The sequence below is a fragment of the Callithrix jacchus genome, chromosome 14 (assembly GCF_049354715.1).
Source record: "Callithrix jacchus isolate 240 chromosome 14, calJac240_pri, whole genome shotgun sequence".
NCBI lineage: Eukaryota > Metazoa > Chordata > Mammalia > Primates > Cebidae > Callithrix > Callithrix jacchus.
Window position 1 is genome coordinate 52,854,427 of NC_133515.1, and position 12,398 is coordinate 52,866,824.

The window sequence follows — 12,398 nt, forward strand, 5'->3', positions numbered from 1 at the left end:
ACTAAAATGTGTCCAAGTTGTTAATTAGGAAAAAAATGAGAAACACATAAAGAAGATCCTTTGAAATATTTAGGACACATTTTTTTTTTAATTTTTATATGTATTTAACTGAAAGTTTAATATGTTCACTTTACCTTTAAAAGTTCTTTTTTTTAATTTATACCTGAATTCTTAACCTCAGAACTTTTCATTTGAGAAATAATTACAAAAACTGGTATCGAGCAACTTTTGATATTCTTATTGTTAATTAAAGTACTGATGCCAAATAAACATTGTACTTTAAAAAAAACAAGCAACCCTGGGATTGACCATTTAAACTAAAATAGGAATCTGATCTTGCTTGCTTATAAAGTGATTTTCCTTTTCAGAGATTTGGGTTTCTTTGAGGAAACTCAGGTTATATTTTGTGAAGTCTGTTTTAATACTGTTGCTGAGTTATAATGAGAAGTAAAGTTGTTTTGGAATAAACTGTAGAATTCAGTTTATTGTTAAAAGTCTAGTTTAAAGGTATTGTTAAAAGCAAACCTTGGTGAATTGTATCTGAATTACATCTCAAAAAAGTCATTAAAAAAAACAAACTTGAGTGTCTTCGAAATAGATTACTATGACTTTCACAATTGTCAACATTCCATTCATTCCTTTTTCGTAGGATGATCAGTGGTGTGTTTAAGACTAATTTCATTAATTGATATAATGTGTAAGCAAAGAGTAGGTGTATTATGTTTATAACTTAATTTTTGAATTTAGGAGAACAAAATTATTGTTACCTATGTGGAAATGGTTTTGTTTTAATACTTTTATGTTTGGCAAAACCTCAAAATCTGTATTTGAATTTTTACTTTCTTTTTGTATTAAGACAACGCTCCTCGACTTAGATGCTTTGGCAAGACATTTGGCTGACTGTATTCGAAGGTAAAAATTTGATGTGAAATTGACATTTATATTGTCAAGGAACGATGAAAGACATAATTATGTGAACTATCTTGCTTGTGTTTTTGTTTTTTCTTTTTTTATTGTAGTAGAGAGATCCTTGATCATCAAGATGGTAATGTAGAAGATGACGGGCTTACAGGACTCCTAAGGCTTGCAACAAGTGTTATTAAACATAAGCCACCCTTTAAATTTTCAAGGGAAGGACAGGTAAGTATTAAGATATTCAAATGTTACTACTAAATGCGATTGAAATTTGTTGTTGTAACATTGTGTATTAGTCCTTTTTACATTGCTGATAAAGAAATACTCAAGACTGGGCAATTTACCAAGGAAAAAGGTTTAATTGGACTCAGTTCCTGGTGACTGAGGAGGCCTCACAATCATGGCGGAAGGCAAGTCGTAGCAAGTCACATGTTAATGTGGATGGTGGCAGGCAAAAAAAGAGTGAGAACCAAGCGAAAGGGGTTTCTCCTTATAATAAAACCATCAGATCTCATGAGACTTATTCACTACCACAAGAACAGTATGGGGGAAACCATGATTTAGTCATCTCCCACCAGGTCCCTTGCACACCAATAGGAATTATGGGCGATGTAATTCAAATGAGATTTGGATGGAGACACAGCCAAACTATATCACATTGTATGTGGATTTGTTAAATTTTTTAAACATACAAACATAAAAGTTACTAGAACTTAATTACTGGCAAGATAAGCAAATTTTGAATAAATTGAACTCTGGAAGTATAAAACATAGGCTTGTTTTTAGAATGCAAAATCAAATGTTGTTAATTCCTATGACTGACTGCATATAGAAAGGTAACCTAAGGCTGGGCATGGTTGCTCATGCTTGTAATCCTAGCACTTTGGGAGGCTGAGGCAGGTGGATCGCTTGAAACCAGGATTTGAAGACCAGCCAAAAACATGGTGAAACCTCATCCCTACAGAAAATGCACAAACTTGCTGGGTGTGGTGGCGTGCAGCTGTAGTCTCAGCTATTCTGGCGGCTGAGCTGGGAGGATTGCTTGAGCCCAGGAGGTCGAGGCTTCAGTGAGCCATGATCATGCTGCTGCACTCTAGCCTAGGTGACGGAGGGAAACCGTGTCTTAAAAAAAAAAAAAAAAATCAGAAAGGTAACCTATATTTTAATAGTGTGCTTTCTATAGAATTGAGTATTTTGAATTGCTGTCCTAAACAGTGAATCATATCCTAATACAGTAGAATTAATAAGTATATTATTTTTTCTGATAATGTTGTAAAGGAAAAGTCATTGTTAAGAAAGAAAAATTTAGATAGTACAAAAAAAGAATATTCCCATGTGGTTTGATTTCCTCTGATAGTATGGTGATGGCCTTCCAGGACTTTTCATGAATAAAGTAAATACACATGTATAAAATTCATATTTATAGAAATATAAATATGAATACATATTTTACAGTGTACAAATAGTATTGTGTGATTGGTTTTCACTAAAACGAGTACATTAAAAAATGTATTTTAAAAAATTGACTGAGGCAATAATTTAAATCTTTGTTGACATTTATGTTATAGAAAAACTGTACAGGCAACATCTTTGCACACTTGTCCCATTATTTATTCATGAACTCTTAAAAGTAAAATAGGTTAATTTTAATCAGTAGCTCATATCAGTATACAAAAGGGTGCATCATCAGTTTATACTTGTAGCCATACCATATGAAAATGCCTTTCTCGAGCTTCTACAGGTTCTTAATGTCACTTAGATCTTTGTCAATCTTGATGTTGCTTTAGTTTTTTTTCTTAATTAATTGGTGAATGAGTTTCTTTCCATTTAATAATTGTATTAGTTTGATATTTATTCAGTCTGTGTATGGTTTTCTATTTATTTGTAAAAGTTACTTATTTTGAATATATCGGCTCTCTCTCTGTCATAGTTGCTACGTACGTTTTTTTCTAAAAGTCTTATTTTTCTTCTTATTTTTTAATTCTGTTCATTGATTTGTACAAGTTGTTATTCTAGGACAAATTTTTGAGCCTTTAGAAGGTGGATATTATTGGACCCAATTTTGACAGATGATGAAACTGAGGCATAGACACAAATTGTGCATGACTGCGTCACTTACTCTTCACTTGGCCAAGCTTTGAACCATTACGCGATACTTTCTACACAATGATAACACATTAAACACACTGTTCTATACTTTGCTTTTTGCCATTTATCTCAGAGATTTTCAAATTCAGTATATAAAAACAGTTCATTCTTTAAAAGGAAAAAAAAGGGACAGGGTCTTCTTATTCAAGCTGGAGTGCAGTGGCACAATCGTTGCTCACTGCAGCCTTCAACTACTGGCTGAAGTGATTTTTCTGCCCCAGCCTCCCAGGTAGCTAGGACTGTAGGCGTATGTGACTATGCCCAGCTAATTTATTTATTTGTTTATTTTGTACAGATAGGGTTTTGTTGTGTTGCCCAGGCTGTTCTCAAACTCCTGTCATCAAGTGATCTTCCCATCTTGGCCTCCCAAACCGTTGGGATTACAGGCGTGAGCCACTGCACACCACCATGCTTGGTTATTCATTTTGTAAAAGTAACTTCAGAATATTATCATCATCGTTGAGACAGGGTCTGGCTATGTCACATAAGCTGGAGTGCAGTGATGTGATCTTGGCTTACTCCAACCTCCACCTCCCAGCCTCAAGCAGTTCTCCCACCTCAGCCTCCCGAGCAGCTGGGACTGCGGGCAGGGGCGACTATACCTGGCTAATTTAAAAAAATCTTTTGTAGAAATGTCGCCATTTTGCCCAGGCTGGTGTCAAGCTCCTGGTCTCAAGCTATCCTGCCTCAGCCTCCTAACATAGCCGGTGTTACAGGCATGAGACATTATGTCTGACCCAGAATATTATTTTATCTGCACATAAGTAATATATTTCACTAGCTTCCTAATGATCAACATTGTCTTAAACAATTTCTAGTGATATTACAGAAATCTTTATTCATTTAACACATATATTTAGGAAATGTTGGAAAACATGCTAAAAGTTAGAACTGCTAGTTCATGGGGTATATAGGTTTATGATTTTGGTTATGTTATAAACAAAAACAAAGTTAACTTTCTGTGGAGGCTGAGCCAATTTATGGTTGTACCTACAATCCAAGATTAAGCTTCTATTTTTCAACATTTCTACCAACATACTACACATTTAGATAATTTCTACCAGTCTGATAGGTGCAAAGAAATTCTCTTGGTTTTATTTTCTATTACTTTTGTTAGTAAGGCTGAGCTTTCCTTCAAGTGTTATGATAGCAATTTGTTTATCTTTTCTCTGCTCAGATCTTTTCCCTTTATCCCTATTATGTATGTTATGGTCATTAACTAATGTGTAGAATATTTTATATAAAAGAAACTATCTCATTGTAAAATAAATCACGAGATTTTTTTTTCTGTTTGTCTTTCACTTCATGGTTTTGGTTATGCTTGTTTGTGTGTGTGTGTGTTTTTTTGAGACAGAGTTGTGCTCTGTCATCCAGGCTGGACTAGCCCGATCTCGGCTTATCTCAGCCTCTATCTCGCAGGTTCAAGCAATTCTCCTGCTTTTCATAGCCTCCCTCCTAGCTAGGATTACAGGTGTGCACCACCATGCCTGGCTAACTTTTGGTTTTTAGTGGAGACAGGGTTTCACCATTTTGTCCAGGCTGGTCCTAACCTCAGGTGATATGCCCACGTCAACTTCCCAGAGTGCTAGAATTACACGTGTGAGCCACCTCACCTGGCCTGCTTATTTTCTAAGCAGAATTTTTTTTCATGTAGTCAAGTTTATTGATCTTTTACAGCTACTAGATGTTGTGTTATACTTTGAAAACTTTTTTCATATTTTCATAACTTAGTATTGTACATTTAAGTTTTTCTATCAGGAAATTATTTAGGTGAAAGGAATGAAATAGGTAACTTTTTTTTCCCCAGATGCATACCCAGTTATCCTAATAGCTAATTTATTTTTTACCTATTGATTAGAAATGCCTCCTTTATCAAGTAAACTGCCATATGTATTTTGATTTATTTCTGGACTTCCTGTTTCATGTAGTTGATCTGTTTGTTCATTCACCAATATATCTTAATTATGTAGGTTTAAAGTTATTAACTTGTAGAAGTAGTCCCTTCGTTTTTGTTTGTTTTTGAAACAGAGTCTCACTGTCACCCAGGCTGGAGTGCAGTGGCGTGATGGCTCACTGCAACCTCTACCTCTCAGGTTCAAGCAGTTCTCCTGCCTCAGCCTTCTGAGTAGCTGGGACTACAGGTACTCGCCACCATGCTTAGCTAATTTTTGTATTTTTGATAGAAATGGGGTTTCAGGCCTGGTATGATGGCTCACGCCTATAATCCTAGCCCTTTGGGTGGCCAGGGTGGACGGATCACCTGGGGTTGGGAATTCAAGACTAGCCTAACCAACAAGGAAAAACCCCATCTCTACTAAAAATACAAAATTAGCTGAGTATGGTGGTGCACGCCTGTAACCTCAGCCACTCTGGAGGCTGAGGCAGGAAAATTGCTTGAACCTGGGAGGTGGAGGTTGCGGTGAGCCTAGATTGTGCCATTGCACTCCAGCCTGGGCAACAAGAGCGAAACTCCGTCTCCAAAAAGAAAAAAAGAAAGAAATCGGGTTTCACCATGTTGGCCAGGCTGATCTCGAACTTCTGACCTCAGGTGATCTGCCTGCCTCAGCCTCCCAAAGTGTGGGGATTGCAAGCATGAGCCACCATGCCTGACCAAGGTAGTTCATTTTCATTATTATGATTCTCAGGATTTTCCTGGCTGTTTATTTTTCCACATAAACTTTAGAATCAATTCATCTAGTTTTTTAAAAAAATAAAATTGTGTTACTTTTTTTGTTGAGATTGTGTTATATTTTTAGATTATTAGATTAATGCAGAATTAAGTTTATGATACTGAATTTACATATACAAGAGTAGAATTTGTTGTATTTATGCAAAGACAAGCTTTTTATGTTTTTTATTTTTTAGTTTTTTTCCTACTAAATTTAGGTTTTAAGTATTTCTTAGTAAATTTATTCCTAGGGGTTTTGTCCTTTTTGTTGATACATTGGTATGGAATCTTTCCTTGCTGTTTTTTAACTTGTCATTTCTGTATAGTAAGAATTTGTGTATAAATTTGTTCAGGCCATCTAAAATTGACTTGTTGGTAGACTGTTTTCAGTTATCTTGAGCTGTTAGTGTTGCCTTTGGTTCCTATTTGTTTTTGGTTTATTATCTGCAAGTAATTCTTTTTTTTTTTTTCTCAAGCCAGACTCAGGTCACAATCATTTGCAAGTAATTCCATTACTTCCTCTTTTACAAGTTTCATTCTTTCCATTTCTTCACCAAATTTTTTCTAAAACATTCAGAGTAATATTAGTTGTTTTTAGGATTCTTTATTGAAAAGGCCTTTATGTTCTTGTAGTTAAATTGTAATTTTCCTTTGGTTTTGGTGTTAAGGGAAAACTCTAGAATCTTTTGTACAGGAGAGATACGACCTGAATTAAGATTTTGAAGGGCTTACTCATACTCTAGTTGGAAAATTAGTCTATGGGCAAACTCAGAGGGCAAATGTATCAGTCAAGGGATCCAGTTAGGAATTTTTTCAGTGGTTCCAGAGAGGGACAATGGTGAAAAGTGGTTGGACTTGGAATATTTATTGAAAGTAGAGGTAGGCCGGGCGCGGTGGCTCAAGCCTGTAATCCCAGCACTTTGGGAGGCCGAGGCGGGTGGATCACGAGGTCAAGAGATCGAGACCATCCTGGTCAACATGGTGAGACCCCATCTCTACTAAAAATACAAAAAATTAGCTGGGCATGGTGGCACGTGCCTGTAATCTCAGCTACTTGGGAGGCTGAGGCAGGAGAATTGTCTGAACCCAGGAGGCGGAGGTTGCAGTGAGCCGAGATCGCGCCATTGCACTCCAGCCTGGGTAACAAGAGCGAAACTCCACCGAAACAAAACAAAACAAAACAAAACAAAACAAAAAAACAAAGAAAGTAGAGCTCACAGGTCTCAGATTTGGATTGATTTGTTGGGTTTGAGAGAGGTTAATAAAGAACGACTCCTAAGTTTTAAGCCTGAGAAGCTAAGGGAATGATAATGCCAATTATTAAGAAAAGGAAAACTCAGAAATTGGAGAGGGTAGCGGGTGGTAAAATCAAGAGTTCTGTTTTGGACATGTTAAATTTGAAATGTCAATTAGATATCTGAGTAGAGGTATTGAAGGCAGTTGGTTTTGTTGTTATATTAAGGAAAATATGCCTTAACTTTAAGATATTTAAAATCTCTTCTACATTAATGATTATAAAGAGTCTTATGATAAATATTTTACACTTTATAGCTGCAGAACAATTTGTCATCAGTATACTACTACTATCACTACTACTGCTTCCTCCTCCTTCCCCCTCCTTTTTCCTTTCTTCTACCTTTCCAGTGGTGCTGATCTTCTTTCTTCGTTTTTCTTTCTCCTCCTCCCTTCCTTTTTCTTTCTCCTTTTTCATTCATCTTTTCTTCTTCTTCTTTTAAAGTATGAGTATCATTCTTATTTCTGATGCCTTGTATAGTATCTAAAAACTGTGTAGAGCAAATGGATGATTGCAACTCAGATTTGGTTCTTAGAACTGACAGTCAAATAATACATTTGTATTATGCAGAATTTGCTTGTATCGTTGCAAATTATGGCTGTTCATGATATTTGTAACTCATGGAAATAGTAGTTATTAAAGAGATATCATCAGAGATTTGGAAGATCAGATTTCATTGACATGATTAGGAACGGCTTTGAAGAAGATACAGCTTCTCCCAGGTTGGAGTGCAGTGGCATGATCTCGGCTCACTGCAACCTCCACCTTCCAGGTTCAAGTGATTCTCCTGCCTCAACTTGCTCAGTAGCTGGGATTACAGGTGCGTGTCACCACACCCAGCTAATTTTTGTGTTTTTAGTAGAGGCAGGGTTTTGGCATGTTGGCCACGCTGGTCTTGAATTCCTGACCTTAGGTGATCTGCCCATTTTATCTTCCCAAAGTCCTGGAATTACAGGCATGAGCGACCACACCTGGCCAGATACACCTTTTTTAGTGGGTAGGTTTTCTTAGGTAGAAAAGTCAGGGAAACAGGTCATAGGAAAGAATATGAGCAAAAATTAAGTCATAGGGAAGCACTGGTTTCATGCAGAAAATTGGTTGGTTCAGTTTGGCCTATGTTTTGGGAAGTATAGGAGAAACTAGGTGGCCATTTATTGTGGGCACAGGAAATTATTTTAATATCTAAAAGCATTATTGTCTTAGTCAGTTCAGGCTGCTGTAATAAAATATTGTAAACTGGGTAGGCACAGTGGCTTGCATCTGTAATCCCAGCACTTTGGGAGGCCAAGGCAGCTGATCGCTTGAGCTCAGGAGTTTGAGACCTGCCTGGCTAACGTGGCCAAACTCCATCTCTGCTAAAAATACAAAAATTAGCAGGGTGTGGTGGTGTGTTCCTATAGTCCCAGCCACTCTGGAGGTGGAGACACGATAATTTCTTGAACCAAGGAGGCGGAGGCTGCAGTGAGCCGAGATGGCATGACTTCACTCTAGCCTGAGTGACAGAGTGAGACTGTCTCACATACACATAAAAAGCCCTTAATTACTTTCCATATTTCCTAGCTGAACTTTTCTTTGCTAAGAACTATGAATTACACATTTTTAACAATAGTGAGATGAAAGAAATGAGGTCACTGTGGAAAAATATTTCAAAAATTTCCCTTTTCGGTACCTCCTTCAAGAGTTCCCCTCACCACCCCCAGGTTTGTTGATTCACCGACTCACAATATAGTCATAGTCATGGCTAAGATATATTACAGCAAGATGATACAAAGCAAAAGAAAAGGGTGTTAGGCAAAGTCTGGAGGAAGCCGGGTGTAACTTTTCAAGAGCTTTTTTTTCATTGGGGTTCTATAAGATGTGCTGAGTGAGTGTGACAACATGTGAAGTATTGTCTACCAAGAAAGTTCTCTTGAGCCTAGGAGTCCTGGGTTTTATCACAGAGTGGGTCATGTAGGCACATAGTGCCTGTGTATCTGACTATAGTTGCCCAAATTTCAGACTCCTGAAAGGAAAACAGGTCGTTAGCATAAACCCCAGTTACGCAGAGTGAGCAACTTTTTTCACTTAGGGAGTTTTATATCAGTGTAGGGAGCTGTTTACTTACCATTGATGTTTGCAGACTATAGGCAAAGGCCAGCTTTTCAATGGGTAGCAAGAGTCTAGTCTACCTATGTTTTCTGTTTTCTGCACAGTATCCCAGGAGGTTTTATATTCCAGAACAATGTACCATAATACTATTTTGGATGTGTGAGGGTGATAACAAAGTAAAATAGCAAAGTACCAATTCGAAAAGAACAAGTGGAAAAGATAACTCCGCACCCACTTTCTCAAACAGACGAGATTTTTGACAAAGTACAACAGTACTGCCTTTAAACAGTATGAGTAAACTGCTGCTTTTATTCCTGTATTGTTGCTATTATTATTAGTAGAGCGAAGTAAGGGGAAAATTAATGCAGAGGAGCCAGTGAGACTTGTCAAGGGAGTAATGAGGCCTTAACAAAAACTTTACCTCACTTAATGGAATAGAAAATAACAGCACTGTACATGAAAAGTCTTAAGAATGAGCTTATTAGGTATCAAAAAGGAGAGAGTAAAAGATGATCACTGCCACCTTCATTTTCTCTAAGAGAAGTGAACGTTGGGAAGACTTTCAGATGATGGTATATCATGCTGCTCTAAGTTTTTGAGTAGCTTAGTAAATTGTAGCTTGTCATTCTGTTTATATGTTAACTATATTTGGAATGTAATTAATATCTCCATTTAGATAACGTAACATTTCCTTTTACTCCCCCAGGAATTTTTAAGAGATATCTTCAATCTTTTGTTTTTGTTGCCAAGTCTAAAGGATCGACAACAGCCAAAATGCAAATCACATTCTTCAAGAGCTGCTGCTTACGATTTGTTAGTAGAGATGGTAAAGGGGTCTGTTGAGAACTACAGGCTAATACACAACTGGGTTATGGCACAACACATGCAGTGTAAGCATTCTTCTTTTCCTTCAATCTTTATGCATTTTGAATTCAGAAACAAGATTTTGAAGGCACTGTTTACAAAAGAATCTTTTCTTCACACATTTTAACATTATAAATGATTATTGGTAGGATGTCATTAAAGTTAAAAAGTAAATATTGATGTGAAGAACCTTTTTATATGCATTTTTATTACTTTAGCAATTTTTTAAAAAAATAATTTGGTGCCAAGTAAAATCAAATTTTAAAAGTATTGAATTTTTAGAGAATAAATTAGTTTTCGTGTGTATTCTTTCCTTTAAAAAATTATCATGTATAATCTACATATATTAATGAGGTAACTAATGTTGGTAGAGGCTGTTAATGTAAGCAAAATACATTATGTTTAATAGTTTGTTTGGGGGAATCTTTTCTTCCCTCTTTGTTCAGCAGCCCATGCACCTTATAAATGGGACTACTGGCCTCATGAAGATGTTCGTGCTGAATGTAGATTTGTTGGCCTTACTAATCTTGGAGCTACTTGTTACTTGGCTTCTACTATTCAGCAACTTTATATGATACCTGAGGCAAGACAGGCTGTCTTCACTGCTAAGGTAGAATTTTCCTCACTTTAAAAAATCAAAATTATAAACCAGGTTTTAGTATTTTGTTGATAAATTTTTATTTCAATGTAGTAAATGTTTGAAAAAATAATTTGTGAATAAGAGTAAATTTGATTCCAGTATCTAGCTAATGTGTATTTTACTCATTTTTACATTTTAGTAGATTACTCGTAATGCTATAGTACAATTTAGATTTCAAAGGAAAACACAGCTGTGGAATATACATACTCAGTGTATACAATGGATATTATATTGTCAGTAAAAATAAATACATTTACTGGGAGAACATGTGAGAGTAAAAAAACCCACATATTTTGATTACATAAAAAATAAGCAAATTCTGAATCCATATAGAGAAGTGTTACCAGAATCAGAGGTTATTTTATATTTATCCCAAAGTGAATCTGATTGTGGACCTAATTTGTTTGTGTAAGCTCTGTTTCATGTTCTTTTTATTCACTTTTTAGTTTTCATTCTTTTTTATCATGGGCTATTGTTGTTGTTGTTTTTTTAAATAATGGGTGGGGGAGGGTCTCTGTTGACTAGGCTGGTCTCCAACTCCTGGCCTCAAGCCATCCTCCCTGGAGGGTGAGATCCAGGGAGGTCTCACCCTCCTAAAGTGCTGGGATTACAGGTGTAAGCCACCACTCCTGACCCACCATGGGCTATTGTTTAGTTTGCCTTTTGCACTGCTTTTCTAGTTTTTAAATGAACTTCCTTTATACTTGCTCTCGGATTTTTTAATTTTTATTTTTTTGAGGCAGGCCTCACTGTCTGTCACCCTGGCTGGAGTGCAGTGGCATGAACACATCTCACCATAGCATTGACCACCTGGGCTCAAGTGATCTGCCACCTCAGCCTCCTGAGTAGATAGCATTGACCACCTGGGCTCAAGTGATCCTGCCACCTCAGCCTCCTGAGTAGCTGGGACTACAGGCATATGTCACCATACCTGGCTTATTTTTTTACTTTTACTTTTTATAGAGATAGGGTCTCACTGTGTTGCCCAGGATGGTCTCAAATCCTGAGCTCAAGAGATGCTTCTGCCTTGGCCTTTCAAAGTACTGGGATTATTGGTGTAAAGCCACCAAGCCTGGCCTTATCACATTATCTTTTGTCCTGGGTTTTTTTTTCCCTTTTAAAGTATTGCAGTGCTTTATATACTTTCTCTGAATTTTTTATTATGTTTAAGTTAGTCTTTAAAGTCTCCAGTTTATAGTTTACTCAAGTGGTTCTGGGTTTTTTGGCTTTAATTACTGATATTTTAAAATTTACCATCTCTGTACATTATGACTAAAAGTAGTTGAATAATTAGTTCATTTAGTTTATGGAAATATTTCTGAATAAATTTGTTAAACCCATCTGCATAATCTTATAAAAGCAGTTATCAAAGGAGCATGTTTTCAGTGGTTTTCTTTCTTGTTGGTAACTTGGCCATGCTTTTTGGTTTTCTTGTTCATATTGATAACCACCTTTAAAGCTATTGACACTTCTAGGAATTAGAAATGGAACACTCAGATATGCTGAATATGAGTAGGTTTCATAAATGTTATTCTTAGTTAAAACCTAAATTTACAAGCAAAAACAATCCCATTCCCATTAAAAAGTAGGCAAAGCAGCCTGGCCAACATGGTGAAACCCCGTCTGTACCAAAAATACAAAAATTAGGCATGGTGTAGTGCATACCTGTAGTCCCAGCTACTCGGGATGCTGGGGCAGGAGAATCACTTGAACCCAGGAGGCGGAGGTTGCAGCGAGCCGAGATTGTGCCACTGCACTACAGTCTGGGTGACAAAGCGAGA

At 36.7% G+C, this 12,398-nt stretch overlaps 1 protein-coding gene across 12 annotated transcripts in view; it reads left to right on the forward strand.

The window, feature by feature from the left end:
• USP34 (ubiquitin specific peptidase 34) overlaps positions 1–12,398 on the forward strand; it is a 282,857-nt gene that overhangs the window by 184,947 nt on the left and 85,512 nt on the right. For all 12 annotated transcript variants that reach the window (XM_054244928.2, XM_054244930.2, XM_054244931.2 and 9 more), the window contains 4 exons: positions 857–912; positions 1,020–1,140; positions 9,820–10,003; positions 10,427–10,587. In XM_054244928.2, the coding sequence (XP_054100903.2) occupies positions 857–912; positions 1,020–1,140; positions 9,820–10,003; positions 10,427–10,587 (522 nt within the window). The remainder of the gene's footprint in view (positions 1–856; positions 913–1,019; positions 1,141–9,819; positions 10,004–10,426; positions 10,588–12,398) is intronic.